At 38.2% G+C, this 26,288-nt stretch overlaps 2 protein-coding genes across 4 annotated transcripts in view; one reads left to right on the forward strand and one right to left on the reverse strand.

Annotated features, from left to right (window-relative positions):
* Window positions 1-22,418, reverse strand: part of LOC133532386 (segmentation protein cap'n'collar-like) — a 191,274-nt gene extending 168,856 nt beyond the window's left edge. Inside the window, exons 1-2 of one of the 3 annotated variants that reach the window (XM_061871000.1) lie at window positions 22,380-22,418; window positions 8,047-8,145 (exon numbers count right to left, since the gene is read on the reverse strand). In XM_061871000.1, the coding sequence (XP_061726984.1) occupies window positions 8,047-8,145; window positions 22,380-22,403 (123 nt within the window). In that variant the 5' untranslated portion in view covers window positions 22,404-22,418. Of the gene's footprint in view, window positions 1-4,203; window positions 4,481-8,046; window positions 8,146-22,379 lie in introns of those variants that run through there. The other 2 variants (XM_061870996.1, XM_061870999.1) reach the window with 2 other exon arrangements.
* A 48-nt stretch (window positions 22,419-22,466) lies between these two features.
* On the forward strand, window positions 22,467-26,017 carry LOC133532831 (uncharacterized protein K02A2.6-like). Its single transcript, XM_061871683.1, has one exon. It carries the CDS (start codon window positions 23,978-23,980, stop codon window positions 26,015-26,017), a length of 2,040 nt encoding a protein of 679 aa, XP_061727667.1. The 5' UTR covers window positions 22,467-23,977.
* The last annotated feature ends 271 nt before the right edge of the window (window positions 26,018-26,288 follow it).

Consider the following 26,288-nt stretch of genomic DNA (forward strand, 5'->3'; position numbering starts at 1 on the left):
GGATAATGTTTCTACAGGTATCCACGTCACAGACAAAACACGTTTCATATACCTAATATTTTTACTATTGGCGTATAAGATGCAAGAGTTTTACGTTATAATTTATACGGTTACTGAAAGCAAGCGAAACCGCGAGCCAGGAATAGCTTTACATGACCAATCGCCTTCCGGGCGATAAGTCGTACCCTCATGGACGTCAGCTGCCGCTCCGTTGGTGGGTTGAGGAATGACACACACACAAACACGTAAAAAAAATTGTCATCGCCTCCCGTTTGATAATTTGATGCTATTGTTAATTTAAAAAATCGTCAGCTGGTCTCATGAACATGTAAAAAAATAAGCGCAAAATCGTGAAAATATATGTACTTTGCTATTTACTCAGCGCATAAAATGCATACTGTGTAGCAGTATGCATTTGCTTCGCAATTAATTAGCCCTCATATTCACATAATTTTTACGGAGCGTTATTTCTCTATCATAAGACATCCGGTAGCCGAATAAGGATAAAAAATAATTATATCAAGACATATTGTTACTACAATTTTGCCGAGTTTGTTGCCGGTCCCATATTGGGCTACCCTCCTACAATTTAGGAGGGATTTATATCTTCTCGGGTCAGAGGTGTAGGGTTAGAGCCGGCGTAGCTTTATTTGTCGTTCATAAGCGCATTGTAATAAACTATATTTATCTTTAATTGTCATTTTCAAACATCTTTGTCAGTAGAAAAAGACGCGAAATTCAAATTTGCTATGGAACGTCAATCTTTCGCGCCTATATTTTTAAAAATTGCCACTTTTTTTCTACTGACGGAAATGGTTCGACAGACTATGTAATAAATTGACACGGCTGTACAGCCGTTAGCCTTTGCGTAAAGAAGAATTAACCATAAATTGTATTGTTTATGCTAGAACTACCGCCCGTAAAGTTGGCATTAAGCACTTCCTCTAATGCATAAACAAGTGTATTCATTATTTATGAGTTTTATAACCATAACCTCGTAACGGTTCATGGAACAGCCGTTACTTTTTTTAAGTGATTTACGCCTACAATGGGATCTCTGATCTTATTACTATGTATGTAGAATGTTTTACCATAAGCGATATTAACTGTATTTTTTAAGTTTTCTTCAATAGTGTTTTTATAATTGTATAAAATAATAATAGCTTTATTATTTAATTGTATTGCGTGCGGGAAGAGCATATGATGTGGGGTTTCCAAACACCCGGACTTCTCCCAATACCGGTAATAAGCGGGCCTAGCGGTAAGAGCGTGCGACTTTCAATCCGCGGTCGCGGGTTCAAACCCCAGCTCTAAGTACGAAATATCATTTGATATTTACCAGTCGCTTTTCGGTGAAGGAAACCGGAAATTCGGAAGATTGCCAGTACCAACAAATTTCAAGAGTTTCCAGATTTGAGTGAAGAACAAAACTAGAAAATGGATACCTATGCTGGCGCCATCTACAAACACTTTTGACAGTTTCCCACCCCATTCTCCAAATTGACATTTACAGCATACGCTGAGAAAAAAACCATAGGCAGACAATTTCAGACACGTGTGTGATATGTAACAACATGTCACTAGTAAAAGTGAATACTCACAACGTATCAGAGTATTATTAGGAGCCACTATCTTGCCAACCAATCTACTAACTTCGAAAGAGCACAAGTGCCAGTCAAATTAATGTGTAAACTGTCGTTCTAGTGTTAAACAAGTGGTAGCTATAGAATTAGAACACTCTCACTAGTTACGACATGTGTAATCCCAGAATTACTAACTAGGCCTCCAAGGGCGTCGCCAAGGGCAGGGGGGGCAGCTGCCCCTGCTAGAGAACAAAGTTTCTATTTATAGCTGAATATGGGTATAGTTTTTTTTTTTAAGCCAATGGTTCTGGGTTCTAATCCTGGTAAGGGCATTTATTTGTGTGGTGAGCATGAATATTTGTCCCCGAGTCATTCACGGGTCTTTTCAATATATTTAAAACATTAGTATTTATCAGTATATTCCTGATTTTTATAAATATTTCAATATTATTATATTAAAATTAGAAACTCTTACTTATGAAAACAAAAAGTGATTGTATATGATTTATAATTGTTACATATTTGCCGTGACTTATTTTTCCAAAGTGTTTTTTTAATAAAAAGACACTATATAACTATACTATGCAGCAGTTTCCCAACCCTTAGAATTTCCAAAAAATGTTAAGATACATAGATATATATTCTTGTACAAGCTATATTGCATAACATACATATATATTAATACTGATAAGAAATAATGAAGCCATCAAAATGCAAAGAATAAAATGTTATCTGTTGTACTTAAAATAACATAGCCATGCCCTAGTATGATGTCACAATAGTGACTTTCTTTAACCTTGCGCCTCATTGACATTTATCTAAGGATGGGCCTTACGGGCATTAAGATTGGTGCTAGTTCAGTGGAGTAACTCATAAAGAGCCAATCATGTAGTCTAACACAACTAGTTGCGCCCAATCACGCATGTGATGCTAACTCATCATAACATTGGACTACACGATTGGCTCGAATTTGTGTGCATGACACCGCTGTACTGGCCCCATTCTTATTGCATGTAAGGCCCGTCCTTAGATATATGTCATTGTTATGCCTACATTTGTCCTACCCAAAGGACATAGACCACCACTATGTAAGTTAATAACGCAAAGTCACTATGACATTTTATGTTAATGTAAATATAAACATGTTTAACATGAACCTAACAAAAACATAAGCAGAATTATAGAGTTATAGTAGCGCTAGAGAGAAAACTAGTTGGGATCACATTGAGATGCAGAAGAGCAAGGTCACCAATGTTGTAAAACGCGTAGCCAGACTGAAGTGGGAATGGGCTGGTCATAGCATGAAAAACCGATTCGTGGAGCAAACGTCTACTGGAGTTGCGACCATGGGGGGAGGAATATCCTCAAAGTAGACCCCAGATGCGTTGGGACGACGACATCAAAAGGACTGCGGGGAAGAAGTGGCTCCAGGTCGCACAGAACCGTGACGAGTGGCATAAAATGAAGGAGGCCTACATCCAAAGGGTAGAGAAGGGCTAAAGAAGAAGAAGATAGAGTTATTGGTTGTTGGGATGTGTAAAGACTAATAACCCCCTTATTCATAAAAATTTACAGGCTTGATTTAGTTAAATTGTGTTTTATCCATTTCCTAGAAATACAAAAGTCAAAATGCTCACACAAACACAAGTGCCACAAGTGTTGCTAGTGTATCAAATAAAATAATAAATAAATAAATAACAGATAAAGACCAACAATTTATAGCTAATTCAGGCCAGTAACACATTTATGAATAACACCATAAGAAATAATTATGCACCCAATTTGACAGCCAAACAACAGTTTTTTCTCCCAGGCTCACTTGTTCCTAGAGTTCTACCTATTTGAAAAAAATTATAAAAATCATAGACAGGGCACTTCACTCCATCAACAACGCCTAGGTTCTTAGCTACTCTAACGCTACTCTGGAGAGATTTGGAACTATTCTTTATAGCTGACAGCTGGACATTTTTGCAACAGTTCTGCCTATGGAGATTGTATTCCTTATCTCTACCTTCCATACTACTTGTAATAATCAAACAATTGCATTTTACCTTAATGTCATTCATAAACATTTATAATGCTTTTGGTGGCTTTGACCTATGGTACCTCTACCCTCCATAATATTAAGCTATGGTTATTGGTATTTTTTTAATAGCTTTAAGGAAGCTAGGGGTTTTTCTGAATGTGGGCCCTAATTTATGATTGTATCATAGTTTCTATAATAGTAATATGTTATGAAATACTTTAGAAATGTAAATTAAGTCAATAAACTCTTTGTCCTAATATTAAACCGTTAATTGCGCTCTTTTCATGTATAACAGATTCTGATAAGAATCGATCCAGCTGATTAGATAAAAAGTTAATAACATTGCTTTGTCTAAAAAGGTTATTACAATGGTCTCTTTGACAATAGTAATGAAAAAAGAATGTCATAACTTTGTTTTTCTACGCGATATTGAGACGAAGGAGTCATACGTTTCCTGCTTATTAAAAAAAAAACAAAGGTGACTAAGGCATTCACTAGGTACATGTAACTGTCACTAATTGAGGTTAAACGTTGTATATTTTGGTCTTGCAAAGAGACTTCACAACACCAAACGCTCGATAACCATTTCGTTACCTTCGATAGTTGTCCAAACCTATAAAAACAGGTAAGATTGTATGGAAAAAACAGCTAGAATAGCAGTTTAATGTAACCCGCAATTTCACTGTCACTTAACAAGGGAAAGGCACTGAAATCCACTCTTCTATATTGCCGGTTCGCAGTCCAAACACCAAAAGAACATCCAAATTTAAATAAACTGATACGAAACAATGATTTCAACAATATTTTTCAAGTTCTCACTACACATAACCGCACTAACCACAATACTTGACGATAGCGAAATCGTTTTGCAACTGACTTCCGATCGAAGAACTATGAACACGTCATGCTGACAACTAGAGCGGGACATCGCTATCTGGCAAAATGAAAGGTACGACATAACTCGACCAAATTAAAGAGCTTTGTAATTCGTAACGTTACATCACAAACGAATGATTTTACACTATGAACGGCTTATTATGCTATGATAAATGTACTGATAACCGGCTTTGTGTATCTTTTAACTACTGTCGAGAAGTAGTTGATCTTGCCAAGTCACGGTTAAGCATCGTTTACCTGATAATTATAATTACCAAGCAAGCTATGAAATATAAATGATTATTGTCGATTATTGCACAGCTGTTCCAGCATTTTTAATAACAGCGCCATCTTTTGACGAGTAGCGGAACTTGCTGTCAAGTTTGCGTGTGTAAACGTTTGGCTATTCCTTAGTAGATGGCGTTGCCATGGCAATAACCTTGTAAAACTTCTGCTCCCATATATCGCATGCATGGTCTCTTGTTAAATAATTATTCAAAATTGGTGGCAAATTAAAGGTATAGTACTCAATTTATGGCCAACATGTTATTACATGACATGTATACAGAACCAGGTATACAGATAGCGTAATTACGTAAAATCTACTTAGAATACGACAAAGAAATAATGTTAATAGTTAGTTAACCAGTTTTTCCTTGTATTTGTGTGATAAACCCAGCGATGACGCAAATTGTTACCCGCCGGTGACTCTTGGCATGTTCTAAACATCTTCGATTTCATGTTTATGAGGTTATTCTCAATATCTAAGCCAATGATTTCGATAAATAAGCTAGGTTGATGGGATATACATTCACAAAGTTGGCATGCGCTTTTGGAGCTCGCTATAGGCACAGAATAAATAATAATTAGTACTACGTGCTATAGGTAGGTTACAGTAAACACCCCTATGATGGGACTGGCACCCATGACGAGTGACAGAAAGATAAGATATGGAACAAAAAGACATGCTGCGCCGACCCCAAATGAATAGGATAAGGGCAAGCGAATGATGATGATGTATAGACAAATCCTGTAAAATAAATATTAACCATCATTTTTTAAACGCTGGCAACATTTTATCACAAACAAGAGCAATAGAGCTACCTACTTAAGTTTAATTTTTCATTGATATTTGTTAGTTTGAAAATTAATGGCGCTATAGTCCCATTACTGGAGCATAAAAACAGTTAATTTGTTAATAATATTGAAACCAATTACAGCATCTTTCATTAAATACATAGAAAACAAAGGACGAATAGGACATTCAACTTTACGCTTACGCTCATAAATACTCCAAATTTTCTCTTAAATGTCCAATAGTTGGTGACGTTAACATAGGTACCTAATCTTTTTCCAAACCTTGCGCCTCGCGTGTACACATGTATGGATGGAAACATTCATAAAGTGGTCATGCACTTTTGCTGCTGGGTAACCTCCTATTAGTCTCAAAATGATGCAAGGTGGAGTAGCTGGATAGAATACCTAAGAAACAGCTCATATAGTTCACTGCTAATAGCCAATTCACTTTTGCTCTGAATAATTTTTGGGAGAATAAGTACAACATCAGCGGATGCCATTCCTTAGTTAGCACTTCGTATTAAGAATAATGTTTAGTAGATAACTGTAGATAAGAATGTTACAATTATAAATACAACAGATAAACTCAAATCATTATAAATGACAATTAGCCCGACACTTCGATAACGCGTAAGATAGCGTTCATATTATGGAGTGTAGAATTAAGAGGAGTGGCATCTCTTATGCTAGAACTGTTGTGTCCAGCTGTCAGCTATAAATAATAGTTCTAAATCTCTCCAGAGTAGCGCTAGAGTAGCTAAGTACCTAAGCGTTATTGACGGAGTGAATTGCGCTGTCTATGATTTGATTTTTTTGTTCAAGTACTCTAGGCATTGTAGCGCCACCTATTTAAAGTTTTTTGTTGACATATTTTGGTACATGGAGATTTCGTTTCTTATCTCCACCTTCCGTAGTTCATATAATTCCGACCGGGTTAGGGTTACCAGATACAAATTTAGAATTTCCTGACAAAACTTAGTCTACGATTAAGATATCCGGTCTTGGCTGAATGCCCCCCACAAAATTTGTAACAGTACATTCTTAGTTATTGATCTCATTTATTATTTTTTACAATGTTTTTCATTAATTTAAGTAAATAAAATGATACTTTATAATAAAGTCTACCAATCCAAAGATTCCTGACATTTTTGTGTTGCGTTCCCATTCCTGACAAAAGGCCAAAATTCCTGACATGTCAGGAAAATTCCTGTCATCTGGTAACCCTAGACCGGGTCTAAACCGCCGAAATCGATGTTCATCAATTGCGGGCATTTTTCTCTGGCACTCTAATTACGTCTTAGTGAGAGTAAATGAGAAAGATCCTCGCAATTTGCGATTTCCGGTTTTCGCGGTAGGCCGCGCGATTGGTTGATGAGTTCGCATTACGCGTGCGATTGGTCGTAAATAGTTGTGCACAGCGGTGACAGTGCAATCTAAATTTTCCTAGCTACTTCGGAAGTCCAGCGATACCTTGGGGGTCCGACAGGACGTCCTCCTGCTATATAGGCGACCCAGGAGGCCTACAGCGAAAACAGAAATTCGCAAATTGCGGGGATCTTTTTCTTTACTCTCATTAAGACGTAATTAGAGTGAAAGAGAAAATGCCCGCAATTGACGAACTTCGATTTTTGCGGTTATAGCCCAGGTAAAGCCTGACCAGTAATATATGATCACGCACCATTTTGCGGAATTTCATTGGAACTAAAATTTTCATACTTAACTGAACTGTCACCCTATACATGTGAAAAATAGCGCCCTCTACACAATGATCATATATTTCTGGTCGGGCTTTACGCTCTTTTCACACCTCGATCTTTGTGGAGGCGGATCTGCGCGAACTTCGAGTCAACAGTTTCCGTAAATTAGCGCAGGACCGAGAAATTTCACGCTGTCTATTTTAAGTAAATTGTAATAAAATTTATTCTTGATCATTATTTACAACATAATATTGTACGGAAACAGTAGATTAAAATAAAGCTGACAAAAAACTAATATGTTAATACTAGATTATTATATATCAATACAGAAATAAAATAAAAATACCCCACAAACTAGCCCCTTCAAAAATTAACTTTAAGCCCCGAACTGTTCCCTACCTTGCCCAAACGTTCCAAATATGCCGGCTGCGTTGCGTTGCCGATCTTAATGGCTAAGGATATTTGTTGGACTAGATAGGATCCAGCCCGGGGCCGCAGCGTCTGTCCCTCAACGCGTCCAATCTCCCTAACCAGCTTCTTGGCCTCGGCGCACCATGGCCCAGCCGTTTCGACCGCGACCGGAATAAAGTCATACACTGGTTCAAGGTTGCCGCGTTTGAACTTAGCAGCAGCCTCAGCCGCTGCACCTGCTTTCTTACTTGTGCAGTTGTGTTGTGGGAGGAATACACACATATGTGGCATCCCATCTTGTGTCGAAGGCCAAGCCTCATTTTGGGTCACAGCCAACGGAGTAGGTACCTAGTAGTAGTACTAAGGAAGTACATACCTGTATATACTTCTTGCTGATGGAAGCCATGTCCTCAGGGTCGGGGCTGAGGCTCCTCATCGTCGGCAGCACGTCGTCCAGCATGGTGGCCAGTGTGGTCTGTAATACATAAAAACAAAATGAATAGAATCAGGCGTTACTTTGCGGAAATCCATACTAATTAAATTAAAAATATTACTTTGCTAATCAGTGCCAATGCCAACCCGTTATACTTACTTGCGTATTTTTACATGCAATAAATGTTCCCGCCCTCCTACTGCAGAAATAAATACTCAAATATAACAAACCACCACCAAAAGTACAAAACACTACACGTGTATCGCATCTCTACGAAGCATCCTCAGGAGATGTTGTCGGTCTGTTGACCGACAACTGAACAGTTGTAATAGGTATTGAAGTAATATTTCTGTTTTAATAAAAAAATAAATATTTCGGGACAATCCTACACACATCGACCTAGTCCCAAACTAATCAAAGCTTGTACTAAGGGTCTAGGCGACGATAAACATACTTAAATATAACGTATATACGTAGACAATACACATACAACTTCCATAACTGAAGAGCAAATATTCATGATGAACAAATCGGTCGGCTTACATTATGTAACATTTTAATGTCATGGAACTGCCTTTGTCTATTTTAGCTGTAGCCTTCTAGCCAGTTTTTATCTAAATCGGCTTAGTTTAGATATAACCAGAACCAGAGACTGATAATATTACATACTTATAACATTTATAGATAACGTTTTTAGGGTTCCGTAGCCAAATGGCAAAAAACGGAACCCTTATAGATTCGTCATGTCCGTCTGTCTGTCCGATTATGTCACAGTCACTTTTTTCCGAAACTATAAGAGCTATACTGTTCAAACTTGGTAAGTAGATGTATTCTATGAACCGCATTAAGATTTTTACACAAAAATAGAAAAAAAAAACAATAAAGTTTGGGGGTTCCCCATACTTAGAACTGAAACTCAAGAAATCTTTTTTCATCAAACCCATACGTGTAGGGTAATGTATATCACATTGCCATGCAAACTTCCACCGAAAATTGGTTTGAACGAGATCCAGTAAGTAGTTTTTTTAATTCGTCATAAAATAAAATAAAATTTTTTTTTCATCAAACCCATACGTGTAGGGTATCGATGGATAGGTCTTCAAAAATGATATTTAGGTTTCTAATATCATTTCTAAACTGAATAGTTTGCGCGAGAGACACTTCCAAAGTGAAATAATGTGTCCCCCCCCCCCTCCCCTGTAACTTCTAAAATAACAGATTGAAAAATCTAAAAAAAAATATATGATATACATTACCATGCAAACTTCCACCGAAAATTGGTTTGAACGAGATCTAGTAAGTAGTTTTTTTTTATACGTCATAAATGGTACGGAACCCTTCATGGGCAAGTCTGACTCGCACTTGGCCGCTTTTTGTTATCTGTTTCTGTGGGTCGTCACGTTATCTATAATTTCTAGTATGATTTGAATATTTAAATATATAAAATTGCGTGTTATTGTATGTTACTCTGTTTACAGGTATACCTACAATGATGGTACGTAGAAGAGCGTTTTTTGAAAAATAAAAATTGAAATCCTGATTTTCGCTAATTTTGATCTTTTTGGGTTATTCCAACCCAAATTCACTAGCATATTCAATCCTAGTGTTAAAATATGTCCAAAAAAATTGTGTGTAAATTTTAGTTCCCACTACGCCACGCACATACCTACAAGTGATTTTTCACACTAAAACGTGACTTAATGGAACGGACATTTTAGGACATATTTTAATGATAGGATAGAGAATGCTGACGATTCTGGGTAGAATGAGCCCAAGAAAGTCCAGAGCTGCAATAATCAGGTTCTCAGTATTTTTTTTGGAAAACGCTCTATCTAATGGTATGCGTAAGTTTGCACCGAACTTGGACCTCTGGGTGCTTAGCCATGGTGACAAATAAGCAATTGCTTGCGTACGACAACGAAAAGCTTTGCGTCTCCCTCTCTTTCATATTAGTGCGACAGATGGATTTCGTTCATTACAGAGCGTAAACGATGGGCTTGTTGGCTACGCACCCAGGTCTGCGTCGGACTACCAACGCGTGCTCCAGTTGAAGATGCTCCTCGTTATGGAGTGAAACATTATTATTGTTATTTATTTAAATTTTATTGCACAGAAAAAAAATACAGTGACAAAGGGCGGACTTAATGCCATGCGGCATTCTCTACCAGTCAACCTTTAGGCCAAAGGCCAAACTGAGAAGCATAGTTGGTGCGGGACATGTAAAGAACACTAATGTAAGATTTGACGCTTAAAATCAAACATGTCGAGCAATCATCGATATATGTGACCCGTTTTAATACACGTTGTTTTTTTTTAAACTCCGTTAACTTCGGGGTATGGAGATGGCTAAGTACATTTAAGGAAACTGAATGGCATATTTAAATTTTTTTTTGTTGAGATGATAATGAATGATAAAAACTATCATAATATATCCTTCCTCGGTCCTCAAACTATCTCCATAACAAATTTTATCTAAATCAGTTCAGCAGTTTAAGCGTGAGGAGGTAACAGACAGACTGACACAGTCACTTTCGCATTTATAATATAGAATGGATAATAGCAGGTATTAATACTGATTTATGACAAATCAGGTAAAATAGCGAACCCAGTTATTTTAACCCGTTTATTGATTACACGTAACTGTCCACGCCGTCGCTAACGAGATGTTAATTTAACAGGTTATGTATGGGGCCAGTTATGGGCGGTACGTATGCATAAAATTTATATCGCATTTATAAGTTTGCACGGGTTTGGGGCCGATCCAGCTAGGTCTTATCTCTGGGAAAAAGCGCATTTTTAGGGTTCCGTAGCCAAATGGCAAAAAACGGAACCCTTATAGATTCGTCATGTCCGTCTGTCTGTCCGATTTTTAGTTTTTATGTTTTCTGAGTAAAACTCGGTCTCCCAGATATATTCTTTATTAATTGGGGAATAGTCGAGTGGTTTTTACTGAAGTTTCGATTTTTCTAATATATAACTTTTCTAATCGGCGCTGAGAAAAAAATCTCATCTCAGAGAACTGGTAGTCGCCTGCAAGAAAGGGACCTTGGCCCCGCTCCGGGTTTTCCTTAATGCAGAGGATGTTAATTGCGATTCAACGAAAAAAAATCGTGAAACAAATACTTAATAAATACTTTCAATAACAAGCGCGAGTCGGACTTGCCCATAAAGGGTTCCGTACCATTTATGACGTATTAAAAAAAAACTACTTACTAGATCTCGTTCAGACCAATGCTAAATAGATATATAGCAATCTAAACGTGTTTCGCTATGGGAATAGGATGCATGTCTAAAGATAAATATATCTTTAGACATGCAAACTCTCTGATTGCAACTTGCAAATAAGTCTGTTACTTTAATTAGGTACTGATTATGCAAATTTGCCTATTTGTTTAACTCGGGTGAAAGGTACCGTTTCATCCCTTGGTTAACAATATACTATACTTTAAGCTCCAGGATCTTATTGTGACGGTAGAGTACCTACGGAACCTTACACTGATCATGGCCCGACATGCTCTTGGCCGGTTTTATTTTAATTTATGATAGTATATTTATCAATCTCACTTGTAATCATGTACATTACAAGTGGGATGATAATTATAGGGAGATATACTTCATAATAGCCCCTGTAGTATTGTGGCCTGTTCTGACTTTCTTACAGAATGGTAACTACGAAACCCTACACTGAGCAAGGCCCGACATGCTCTTGGCCGGTTTTATTTTAATTTATGATAGTATATTTATCAATCTCACTTGTAATCATGTACATTACAAGTGGGATGATAATTATAGGGAGAGATACTTCATAATAGCCCCTGTAGTATTGTGGCCTGTTCTGACTTTCTTACAGAATGGTAACTACGAAACCCTACACTGAGCAAGGCCCGACATGCTCTTGGCCGGTTTTATTTTAATTTATGATAGTATATTTATCAATCTCACTTGTAATCATGTACATTACAAGTGGGATGATAATTATAGGGAGAGATACTTCATAATAGCCCCTGTAGTATTGTGGCCTGTTCTGACTTTCTTACAGAATGGTAACTACGAAACCCTACACTGAGCAAGGCCCGACATGCTCTTGGCCGGTTTTATTTTAATTTATGATAGTATATTTATCAATCTCACTTGTAATCATGTATATTACAAGTGGGATGATAATTATAGGGAGAGATACTTCATAATAGCCCCTGTAGTATTGTGGCCTGTTCTGACTTTCTTACAGAATGGTAACTACGAAACCCTACACTGAGCAAGGCCCGACATGCTCTTGGCCGGTTTTATTTTAATTTATGATAGTATATTTATCAATCTCACTTGTAATCATGTACATTACAAGTGGGATGATAATTATAGGGAGAGATACTTCATAATAGCCCCTGTAGTATTGTGGCCTGTTCTGACTTTCTTACAGAATGGTAACTACGAAACCCTACACTGAGCAAGGCCCGACATGCTCTTGGCCGGTTTTATTTTAATTTATGATAGTATATTTATCAATCTCACTTGTAATCATGTACATTACAAGTGGGATGATAATTATAGGGAGAGATACTTCATAATAGCCCCTGTAGTATTGTGGCCTGTTCTGACTTTCTTACAGAATGGTAACTACGAAACCCTACACTGAGCAAGGCCCGACATGCTCTTGGCCATCATCATCATCCTCCTAGCGTTTGTCCCGTACTGTGACGAGGTTCGCTTTCCTACTTTTCTCCTTCCACTTCGCTCTATGCTGGACGTCGTTTTCCGCTAACCCCTATGCGTTTAAAGCCTTGGCGATGACATTCCGCCAACGCTACCTTGGTTTGCCCCTCCTGTTTGGGCCTGGTAAGGCGAAGCTGAGGTGATGAAATCAATCTTTAGCGAACATGACATAAAACATTTAATTTTATACTTACTGGATTAGAATGAATTGAATTTATCTACATATTTTTTCTTCTCTAATGTAAAATATTGACATATACATAATTATGTTGACATGCACGACTTGTACACTGAAAAAAATAGATAGCCGAACTGGTTTTGTAACTTTACTAAATAACTAAACTACGGTTATAAGAAAATAAACTTTGCATAAATTTACAAACTTATTTTGTAGTGTATACCCAGTACCTGAACACTGATAGCCAAACACGGTTTTGTAACATATAACACATAGTTCGCAAGTCCCAATTTTTGTGTAAACAGTAACCAAAATTTTGTTACAGTTATGCAAACATTTCTTTCAGTGTAATAATTATAAACTAACCTACTAAATTGCTCTCATGTTTATATTTAGATTAAACCTAGTGTTGCATGATAATTTTATTATTGTAATTTTTACTTTAGGGGGCGTCCATTAATCGCGTCATATTGTATAGGGGGGGGGGGAGGGGGTCAGCAAAAAATCACCAATGATCACCACAGGGGACGGGGGGGTATGGACACGTATCACGTGTATTTTTTTTTTTCATCTGTGCTATACTGTATTATAGTCAATAAAATAAAAATAATAGTTTTCCGCCCTTCAATTAACCAAACTGTCAAAACACGTGTAGGTACTTAGGTTCATTTGTTAGAAAACTGTTCTTTAGTTATCGATAAAAATACACGTCATATTGGATGGGGGGGGGGGTCCTGAAAATATCACCAAAGATCACCATGGGGGAGGGGGGGGGTCTAAAACAAGCCAAAAACGTATGACGCGATTAATGGACGCCCCCTTATTTAGTCATTAAGTTACACTAACAGGGTATCATGTGCCTACTAAGTCTAAAAACTAAGATCTTTATGTACTGATGAACATGATAAAACAATGGATTAAATGAGTGAATGAATGAATGAACGATGCTCTTGGCCGATTTTTCTAAAATGTGTTTGACCCAAATGCCAATTGCCATGTAGGATTAGTTTGGGCCGACTCTATGTACTTAATAGACGAGGTTTACGTAGTTTCATTAATATCCACAAACACAAATAACTCTTTTTTAGGGTTCCGTAGTCAACTAGGAACCCTTATAGTTTCGCCATGTCCGTCTGTCTGTCTGTCTGTCCGAGGCTTTGCTCCGTGGTCGTTAGTGCTAGAAAGCTGAAATTTGGCATGGATATATAAATCAATAAAGCCGACAAAGTCGTACAATAAAATCAAAAAATTCAATTTTTTTTAGGGTACCTCCCCTACACGTAAAGTGGGGGTGAATTTTTTTTTTGCTTCAACCCTACAGTGTGGAATATCCTTGGAAAGGTCTTTCAAAACTAATAGGGGTCTTCAACAAACATTTCTTGATAAAGTGAATATATTCGGTGATAATTGCTCCGAAAGAAAAAAAAAAATATGTGTCCCCCCCCCTCTAACTTTTGAACCATAGGTCCAAAAAATATGAAAAAAAATCTTGGAAGTAGAGCTTAAGAAAGACATTAAATGAAAACTATAGCGGATATAATCAGTTTAGCTGTTTTTGAGTTATCGCAAAAAGTTTCCCCTTCATAGTAAAAAGACGTACACCCACAGTTTATCCTTTGGTTAACAATCTACCATACTTTAAGCTCCAGTTTAGCTTATTGTGACGGAAGAGTAACTACGGAACCCTACTCTGAGCATGGCCCGACATGCTCTTGGCCGGTTTATTCTAAAATGTGTTTGACCCAAACGTCAATTGCCATGTAGGATTAGCTTGGGCCGACTCTATGTACTTAATAGACAAGGTTTACGTAGTTTCATTAATATCCACAAACACAAATAACTCTTTTTTAGGGTTCCGTAGTCAACTAGGAACCCTTATAGTTTCGCCATGTCCGTCTGTCTGTCTGTCTGTCCGAGGCTTTACTCCGTGGTCGTTAGTGCTAGAAAGCTAAAATTTGGCATGGATATATAAATCAATAAAGCCGACAAAGTCGTACAATAAAATCTAAAAATTTAATTTTTTTTAGGGTACCTCCCCTACACGTAACTTGGGGGTGAAATTTTTTTTTTGCTTCAACCCTACAGTGTGGGGTATCGCTAGAAAGGTCTTTCAAAACTAATAGGGGTCTTCAACAAACATTTTTTGATAAAGTGATAATATTCGGAGATAATCGCTCCGAAAAAAAAAATGTGTCCTCCCCCTCTAACTATTGAACCATAGGTCCAAAAAATATGAAAAAAATCGTGGAAGTAGAGCTTAAGAAAGACATTAAATGAAAACTATAGCGGACATGATCAGTTTAGCTGTTTTTGAGTTACCGCAAAAAGTTTTCCCTTCATAGTAAAAGGACTTATTTTAATTAGGTATTGATTATGCAAATTTGCCTATTTGTTTAACTCGGGTGAAAGGTACCGTTTCATTCCTTGGTTAACAATTTACTATACTTTAAGCTCCAATTTAGCTTATTGTGACGGAAGAGTAACTACGGAACCCTACTCTGAGCATGGCCCGACATGCTCTTGGCCGGTTTTTTTAAATTATGTATTTGTCACGATAGAAATACCCTGACCTTGGACACCTGACACGTAAATCAATAATACTCCCACGCGTCGGAATATGAGCAGTAGGTAGGCGTAAAAAGCCAGGAAACTAGAAGTGGGCAAAAGGTATGATGCGCCGTGCGATGCTCGCGACGGAAGCAATGGCCATAGCGCGGGTTTTTAAGACGAAAGTGGGGGAGCCGCGCCAATTCGCCTTCTGATACAAACGTAGTGCCCATTTTCCTCTCTGGATATTAACATTATTGAAAATGTTTTGACACAATTTGTTATATATCAACTACAGCTATGCCCGTACGTTTGATTTTCTTCTTTTTTTTAATTATTATTAGAGTAATGAGCATTCAAAAAAAATTATGACATCTGTCGTACCTAATTTTTTGCAATAATCAATAGGGTTGTTTCTTGTTTCCATCAACAAATCTTAGGGCAGAATTGTATCCCAATAAATTCTTTTGGATTATAAGAACATGTTAAACTACTTTTAGGGGACCTGTAATGACCATATTTTTGTAAATATTGAATTTAATAGTACATTACGATACAAGTGCGAAAAATAGGAAATTCGAAACGAGTGGCGATAAATTAAAACACGACCGAACGGAGTGTTTTAAATCGACACGAGTTGCGAATTACCTATTCGCACATGTATCGTACAACGTTTTACAGTACATATGGCCCTTTAAATGTTCGACACAGTAACGTAATATGCTACTTTTCGCACTAGTGCTATAAAGTAGCCCCATATGTACTGTAAAATATCTTTTGGCACACGTCACGTGACCAAACTCGAAACGTCTTTGAAGATTCTGATGACGTCACTACTCTCGGATTGACACTGTTGACAGTTAGGCGATAAACAACAAATGACAAATGTCAGTTGACAGTTCGTATCTTCTACGTGTGTATGTAGTTATGTGTCAAACCGTAAACTGTGACGTCACACAATTTTCAAAGAGCGTTTTGGGCGCGAAAGCATCTGTCAAAATATATTTTGTTAATTTAACATATTTAAAGCCGTTTTTAGTATAAAAGTTGAATTTTAGGGCAACTTTTAGTTGATATAGAACGTAATACAAGCGTTTCAAAAAATTGGAAACAACCCTATTGATAGAAAAAAGTCAAACGTAGGGGCATAGCTGTGGATGATATACAACAAATTGTCTCAAAATGGACTACGTTTGTATGGAGGAGCGGCCGTTCCATTTCCTCTTAACTTTTATCTCAGTTACTTTGAAGTTGTAGAAGTTTGAGCGTTGCGAGGGTTTCAAGGGTTTCAAGGCACAAAAGTTAAATAAACTTTGTTAGGTATGTATGTATGTATAATAGTATGTATAAACAGGTTAACATAAAACAAACAAAACAAAATAAAAAAAATGTTATGGTCAAAGGCGAACTTATCCCTAAAAGGGATCTCTTCCAGCTAACCTTTGAAAAAAAATTTTGGATGTTTAGTTAAATCAGTGGTGGGCAAAATACGGCCCGCGGGCCAGCTCCGGCCCGCAAAAGGATTTTACCAGGCCCGCCGCCGGTCCTATGAAATAATGAGTATATGGTATTGGCCCACGATAATCGAAATATAAAATAAATTATTGCTGCAATTGTGGCCCCCTCTTAAATTTCTTAAACTTTCTGCCCATCTTGAAAAAAGTTTGCCCACAAATGAACCGGGCTAAAATGTTATAATTCATAACCACATATTGCGAAATAGTACATTACGATACAAGTGCGAATAATAGGAAATTCGAAACGAGTGGCGATAAATTAAAAGTTAAGTTTTAAATCGACACGAGTTGCGATTTATGTATTCGCACATGTATCGTACAACGTTTTACAGTCTATATGGACCTTTAAATGTTTGACACAGTAACGTAATATGCTAATTTGCGCACTAGTGCGGTAAAGAAGCACCATATGTACAGTAAAGGTTGTATTGAGGTTACAAGCGGTCCTAATTAATTCTTTCGTAGTCAATTTCAAATGATTGCGAAACCTGACCATAGGAAATAAAGAGCGTGCCGTTACCAGGCTTGATCCATGTCAGAATAGTAGATACATTTCGATGCTAGTGCGGAAAGCATGTCATTACTTTACGAGTACCGAGATATGGCAAGACTCGGGACGAGTGAAGAATGACATTTCCGCACGTTTATCGAACGACGTTTATAATACAGTTGCGAAAACATAAGAAAAACAACAAGTACTTTTTTTATGCATGTGCTATAAGACAAAAACAATTAAAAATATAAAATATTATACTATTATTACCTAAGTATCGTTATTTACGATTATTTGTGTATCGTATATTTAAATTGTATGAAAGTAATATCGAATGTTGCCTTTGGAAAATTAAAACATTCTTGCAGTAAGAAAAAACGCTTCTGCTTTGACAGGCGTTTCGGTAGGTATTCCGTTCCATTCAGACAACTTATTAAGAACGGTTTTTCAATGTTCAATATTAAAAAATGAACGTGTTATAAAGATGAAGAGGTAGGTAATAAAATATGAAATATACTTATATTTATTATTTTTAGATTAACAGTAGGTTATTATGTTGATTACGAGTTTTGAAGGAAACTAACATTAACACTCATCAAAAAGTAGTCATGAATTGGAACAAGTGGAAAAAAAGCACTAGTTCGCGAAATCCAACTTTCCGCACGCTAAACAGCTACGTAAAGTAGCACTTTTTGAGCAACTGTATTGAAAAATACTATATTAAGAGCTATTATTATTAGCTAAATCTCTCCCCATTTACAAAAATCAGCTGAAACTATACTTTCTATCTCTTAAGTTGCCATTTTATATATTGTATTGTTGTTGTGTTGTAAGACCGCCTGTTGTCTGCCTCTACATTTAATCAATTGTTTATTTTTCTTGAATATTTTTATTGAGGTGTGCCAATAAAGAATATTCTATCTATCTATCTATTGTATATATGTAGATAGATAGATACATTCTTTATTCATACCCACAACATACATGGCATTGGCATCAAAATAAACAAAAAAGAAAAGTGTAAAATAAAAACATGCAAACTTAATTTAATAAAAACATTTTTCAGTTAATTAATACGCCATGTGTCGTGACACAGAAAAGGCGCTGACTCAGCATAATGAAGCAGCAAGCCACATCGCTGGTATTCTGCCAGTACCTTACACAAAAATGGGCAACGCTTATGTCAAAATTCAAAATTTTATTCTGCAAGTAGGCCTCAAGGGCTCTTTTACAAGTCAATACAACATTTATAGTAACATCATATAGTGACATGAAAAATACATAACAACATTTATAAATACAACAGCCAATACCTGGGTAAACATTACATTATAATAATCTTAAAATAAATAATTAATACAATACAATAGAGATGTATAGTCTCTATGGTTAAAAACACATTAAATCTGGACCTAACCTAATAGTGTCCGCAATTCTAGGGGAAAACGTCAATTCACTACATCTTAAAAAACTACTCCAAAACTAAAAACTACTGAACGGATTTTCATACGACTTTCATCTATCAATAGAGTAATTCTTGAGGAAGGCTTAAGTATATAACTTGTTAAGGTTTTGTGTAAATTGTTTGAAATATAACGGTGTTGTCGGAAAAAATCACGCTGGCTAGGAGCTTTAATCGAAAACGCTGCCTAATCCGTTTGAGCTATAACAACACAATGTATGGTGGGGTTGTTTCTCATTCATAGGTCTACAAAAAAGTCCGCGATGTGAAATGTCTATCTTTTAAGGATAACTTACTATATCCATTCTTAACTTCTAGAAAAAGATCACGTAATATGTGGCATTTGCAAAGCTATTTACATGGATACATTATTAACAATTATCAAAATAAATACGTTAGTTATATTAAGCATTTCATACAGATTACAATGGTCCCTTACACCATACAATTTAAATGAATATTTCAGGAGTAATCGTAAATCAAAGTTTCATTTCGAGCCATATAATTGTACGAAATGTTAAAGACGCTATCCGCAGTTAGTTCAAATTTTTACCACCTTTTGCGCTGGGATCGCTTTACTTACCCCCACCATGCACTTCGCACGGTCCCAATATTGTATATTTATAAGTGTATTAGGTATTGTTTTAATGCTTATATAAGTAGTGTGTAGTATGTGTGTTTGTGTTTAATAGTCTCCATTTTTAGCTCCTTGCACTACCCGTTGACTTTTGTATGAGTTCTACATTTCCTGCTACCTAATGGTTGTCTGGAAGATATCGCTTTTTAGCGATAAGACCGCCTGCTGTTACCTGTTTCTTTAAATTTATTTGTAGTTTTACATGTATGTAAAATGTATAATTGTGAGTGCAATAAAGAATATTTACTTACATTCTTACTTAATAGGCAATTTGAAGGTGAAACCTTATCCAAGAAAGACGTGTAAAAGTCCTGGAACTCCTGGATATAGATGTTGCAGCTTGGGGACGAGATAGACCACAGGCAACCGGGATGACCGTTATAAGAAAAGATATGAAGGATGGAAACTTAAGTCCGCAACAAGCTTGGCCGAATTTCACCTTCCCATATACAGGCTGGCCTTAGCCATTGGAAAAACCCTGAAATCCCACGTAGGGTTACTTCTCAGGAATGTCAGAACGTTAATGTTTTTTTAATTAGAACAAATGATAAAAAAATATTTTTTTCGAACAAAAGTTATTTGCGAGACCTGGCCCGTCCTCGAAAGACATGTCCAGCAGCTTCACGTCACCGAAATGAAGATGTTGCGATGGATGTGTGGCGTTACGCGATTAGATCGCATACGTAACGAACACATTCGTGGCAGCCTTGGAATTCGTGACGTAGCGGATAAGCTGCAGAAAAGTCGCCTCCGATGGTATGGCCATATAAGCCGCAGACCAGTAGACTACGTCGGAAATAGATGCCTCAACCTCACTGTCCAAGGCCCTAGATCACGCGGCCGCGGTAGGCCTAAGAAGCGCTGGCTGGAGGTCGTGAGAGCGGACATGGTGGAGAGCAATCTCACATCTGAGGATGCCGAAGATCGGGCAAAGTGGAGAAGATTAAGTAGGAGAGCGGACCCTGGCGCTAGGCCGGGAAAACGCTAGGTTGAAGAAGAAGAAAAGTTATTTGCAATAATCGACAACAAAAAGAAACACACTGTGTTAATCTTTGGCAGTGTGTTTGACAATTTGTTCGAAATATTTGATAATGATGACATTTTTCAAAAGTCAGAAGCTTATTAGTGTCATAAATAAAAAAGATAATCAAAAAGGTTGAAGAAGGTTCCATACTATTCTTTGAGGATATTACCTTAGGAGCTACTAACACATACAGGCTGCTCCAAAGTAAAAAATGGTAATTTATTAATTTCTTCGAAACCGCTACACCGGCTGTATTGATACTTTGTACACTGGTTCTAAATACCCTAATGCATATGTACCTTTCGGCTTTGTCCAATGGCTAGGGACACACTGCTGTATATAAATCGGATCCCTTTCTTTCGCATAATTGTCGAAAGTCATAATATAATGATAGTCATATCATCATTAGTCATAACTCTGAAACCGTTAACTTTTCAGGAATTTCCTTAGGTTATCCTATAGATAGGTTAGGTTAGGTTTGTTTTATGGCAATCCTGAAAAGTTACGTGCTTCTGAGAAAAAACAAATTATGACTAACGAAATGCGGACAAACAATACATTATGACTTAAAACTATATGGGAAACAATAGAGAACCCATATAAATGGAGTTTCATTCTCATTTTAAAACTCCGTGTTGGATTGTAATGAAACTTTCCACACACTAATTAGTTTATACATACAGTTCCATCTTGTAAAACAAACAAAATAGAGCAAAAATAAGTTTTTTATGAAAAACTTAAATACGCTGTATTTTTTATACTATGGCATCTGAACTAATTAAGTAATTACACACAAAGATACATACATACCTTATCCTATCGTAAGTACAAAGTTTCAGAGCGATCTAGCTAGTCGTTATAAAATTAAAGCGTAACTACGTTTGTATGGAGAACTGAGCTTGCTGCGGACTCTCAAGACCAGAGACAACCCAGGATCGACCGGCCTGGCAACGCATGAGTCGACCCCAAGTAAATGGGAACTAGCCAGGCAGAAGGAGAAGAATTTTATTTCCAGCAGGCGGTATTTCTCTCTCACAAGATAAGGCCCCACATGAAGCGACATCACCCCAGGAGCTATCGGGTACGTGGGGTCGCAACTCCCCAGCAGCTCGCCACACTGCCCTGCGTTATTATTATTATAGTTCTTTGAGGAAATCATATCTTAATAGTTACTTGTGCAACAGGAGAGCAAAGTTGGTTTTTCTTGCGAGGGACTCAAAAACACGAGATAGGGTCAATTTCAACAGTACTAGTTTTTTGTGTCATTCCGGTGTAATTCTTTATTTACGTTTCTTCGATGTTTCTTTTAATGTCAATCGACACCTCAGACTGTTCTTTGATAAGCCTCTTACAGAGCACTTGATATCTTAAGCCTTTTGAGAATTATCGGAGATTAAAAAAATGATATAAAACTCCACCTACTTTTGATATCATTCCGGTGTTATTTTCATTCTGGTGGGTATTAAAGCCATTTTACTACACCGAAATCACCGGAATGAAATTGGTGGAATGATAAACCGAGGTGAAATAAAATTATAAAAAAATAACTAAATCCCACATTCATTAACTATCGCGACATTTAAACTCACAAGTACAAAATACACGATCTGTAAATATTTGAAAAATAACAAATATGAAACAAAAAAGATATAGCAAACTCCGAAATGATATTTTTTTTGTCCCCGTACATCGAAATGACATTACTCACGTGTGTAGCGGATCTATTCGGCATCACATCGCTGTCTTCTTGCGGTGAGAGCCGCGGCACAACTGACTCTCAAAGTGCGCAGGAGGCGGGGGGGCGTACGAAGTCAAACTTAGCCAATAAACGTCGATGAAATTTGTCAAGGATTATTTTGCCGGACAAATTTCTTTACGCATAATAAGGGGGTTTATTAAAGAGTTAGTAAGCAAGTAATATTTTAAAGGGTTCTTTATTGATATGGTATTATAGTGAACTAAAAACTAATTTGATATCTTGTATAGTTTTAGAGTTATGCGGCATTAAACAAGAATAACTGGGTTCCGGACAACCCACCTGAATGAAAAACTGGGCCTTTATATATTTTTTTTCAATGATTAAATTATTTAATATTTTAATATTAGTTATTGCCCGAGGTCGATAGCTAAGAGATGTTTCCAAAAAAAAATAGTATATGACTATTTTGACTTTCTGCACCAGCGTTTTCAGTCTTGCCATCAAATTTTATTGCTTGGGATATTCACCCAATAACTTTGCTCTCGTTTGACACATACAACTTTTCACCTCAGTAGTGAGAACATATTAAGGTCAGTTTATATCTACAGACATTGAGCGTGCCAGACACGTGCCGTGGCAGACAAAAAAATATTCTTATATACAGCTTCTATTAACAAATTTATATCTATCGTAACACGGCCGCGCAGACGCCGACAGACACGGGCCGTGCCCGTGCCAAGATTTTTTTGTCTGCGCGGTGCATGTCTGTACAGGTTTGTGGCTATCTGCCGGTCAATGTGAATAGGGCACCGGAACCTGTGTCGGTGTCTGTCGATGTCTGACACGGCACGCTTCTGCTAGATGTGAATAAAAACGGAGTCTTTCCCGGTACGGGCCTGGTGCGCTTAATGTCTGTAGATATAAATAAACGGTGTCTGTCGGTGTCTGCCACGGCACGTGTCTGGCACGCTCAATGTCTGTAGATATAAACCGACCTTTAAAGGTAAAAAAAAATCAACATCAAGTAAAGTTAACCACATTTATTTACATTCAAGAATGAAAGGCATCATCATTATGACGAAAGCTTGTCTCACTCCCTGGAGTAACGAAAGAAGGCTTGTTCGAGCTGCTGTGGTGAAAATGTTATTTAGGAACCAGTTTTAGATTGTTTATCACTTTATCCTGGCCTTGCAGCCGATGATAAGCGTGATAACAATTTTAGCTGGCGTTTTGTTTTGGCTATGTATTTACTACAACTACACTACAACCGTTTTGCAACTCACGCCATGACCACGTGTATCATATCAGTCATATTATCATATTATATTTATGTACTATCATCAATCAATCAAGCAATCATCTTTTATTTGGTGGTGTTTGTCACATATGTGGGTAGATTTAGTAATCAGGCGCCGACTGAATGTGGGTAGGCTTAATTCTTCGTTCTCGAAATACATTCTATGCTGAACGGACGTGTTTCCTTGGTGCCTCCTCATCAGCCCCTACCCTGGCCAGAAGGCATATTTAACAGTGGCGACGGGACTGTGATCTACGTGTCGAACTTTTTAGTGTTGTGGTTTAGTTAATCGTGTTAATAAACAGTTACAATGGCAGTCGGAAAGATAGCCCCGTTCGATATGAACAAAGATTGTTGGGACTTATACGTGGAGCGTTTAGAACAGTATTTTATAGCGAATTCAGTGAGTGACACGGTTAAAGTGGCTACTTTAATTACTGTGGTAGGCAGTGACGCGTATGAACTTATGGTTAATTTGTGTACGCCGGCGCGACCGGCAACAAAGACTTTTGATCAGTTGAAGGCCATTATGAAATCGCACTTGCAACCTAAACCGAGTGTATTAGCAGAAAGGTTCAAATTTCGACAACGACGTCAGGCGAGTGATGAGAGCATAGCTGAGTATGTCGCAGCCTTGAAGAAAATGTCAATGACTTGCAATTTTGGCGCGGACTCATTGCAAGAAAATTTAAGGGACCAATTTGTTTGCGGTCTATCGAAGGATGTTATACGACAGCGGCTATTCGCAGAGGAGGAAATCACGTTCGAGAAAGCTTTTAAATTAGCCGTAACGATAGATTCGGCCGAGACGGAATCGGCGGTTATGGAGAAGCGAGTAGACAACCATGGAGGAAGTACGGGTGTCTACCAGGTGGCATCGAGCCGGGGGCGGGGGAGCTACGGTCACGGAGAAGCCGCCGGGGGACGGAAGGTCACGGGGGCTACGCGAGGTTGGGCGGGCGCCGGGCGCGGCGCGAGCGGCCGGGGCGGACGGCGCGGGCCGGGCGTCGCGGGCGCCGGCCGCGAGCGCGGCGCGCACGGTGGCGCAGCTGGCTGCAAGGTGTGCGGCGGCAGTCATGACTCCAACACGTGCAAGTTTAAGGCTTACGTGTGTCGGGTGTGCAACCGAGATGGACATCTGAAGAGGATGTGCCCGAGACTACGCGAGGAACAGCTGTTCGCGTTGTACGACGGAGACGCGGATGGGCAGGTGGCGTATGACGACAGCGAGGGAAGTGACGAGGTAGTTACCTATAACTATTCAATGGCTTTAAAGGACTTTAGTGCTTATCCGCCATATGTATTATCAATGAAAGTTAACAAGAGATACATAGATATGGAAATTGATACGGGTAGCTGTATTTCTTGCATTAGTTATGATTGTTACTTAAAAACTTTAGGGAATTTTAAATTAAATCCGAGTGATGTCTCAATGCGATATTACACCGGGGAAAGGGTAATACCCGTAGGTAAATTATGCGTGAGTGTACAATATGGCAAAGTAAACAAACAATTAGATCTGTATGTAATTAAAAGGGGCATGACAAGTTTATTAGGTCGACAATGGATTCATGAACTCGGGGTAACTTTGCCCACTTCCGTGCCATGTAACAAATTGGAAAGGGAAAATATTAGTCAAAACTTTGATGAAAATGTGTTCAGTTCCAGGTTTAAAGAAGTTTTTGAAGACGGTTTGGGGCGGTTCACGGGCGGCAAGGTCGGGTTCGCGCTGCGCGAGGGGGCGCGGCCGGTGTTCCTGCGCGCGCGCCCGCTGCCGTACGCGCTGCGCGAGCCGGTGGAGCGTGCGCTGGATCAGCTAGTGCGCGACGGCATCATCACGCCCGTGCCCACCTCGGACTGGGCCACTCCCGTCGTACCGGTAATGAAAAAAGATGGGACTATTCGTTTGTGTGGGGATTTCAAATTGACACTGAATAAATGTTTGCAAGTGGATCATTTTCCAGTACCTCGAGTAGATGATTTGTTGACAAAATTGCATAAGGGGGATAAATTTTCGAAAATTGACTTATCGCAAGCGTACGCGCAATTCGAATTAGACGATTCAAAACAATACACCGTAATAAATACCCACAAAGGCTTGTTTATGTACAATCGCTTAATTTATGGCTTAGCTTCCAGTCCCGGCATATTTCAAAGGAAGCTAGAGCAGTTGTTTGCGGACTTACCAACGGTAGGGGTTTTCTTGGACGACATTATTATAACTGGTTCTGACGATCGGGCGCATTTAGAAACTCTCACGGAGGTATTTGAGAGGTTGCGGAAGTATGGGTTAAAGGTAAAAAATGTGGGTAGGCTTAATTCTTCGTTCTCGAAATACATTCTATGCTGAACGGACGTGTTTCCTTGGTGCCTCCTCATCAGCCCCTACCCTGGCCAGAAGGCATATTTAACAGTGTTTTAGATGTAGCAGCTGTTTTGGGTTGCCATAATTCCCGTATATACGAGACTGGCAGACTGTCACCATATTGAAGGGTCGCGTCCCGTATTTGTACCTGTCACGTTTGTCCCGTATATCAATACCGCTGTAGAATGCCTAGAGAAATGATCACAATCATCTCTGTGTAACCAGTGTGTCACCCTATATAACTAGAGAAAGAGAC

The sequence above is a fragment of the Cydia pomonella genome, chromosome 27 (assembly GCF_033807575.1).
Source record: "Cydia pomonella isolate Wapato2018A chromosome 27, ilCydPomo1, whole genome shotgun sequence".
In the NCBI taxonomy this organism is placed as follows: Eukaryota; Metazoa; Arthropoda; class Insecta; order Lepidoptera; family Tortricidae; genus Cydia; species Cydia pomonella.

What these genes read in the sequence shown, in the direction of transcription:
- LOC133532831 (XM_061871683.1), top strand. Translation starts at nt 23,978, where the DNA reads ATGGCAGTCGGAAAGATAGCCCCGTTCGATATGAACAAAGATTGTTGG.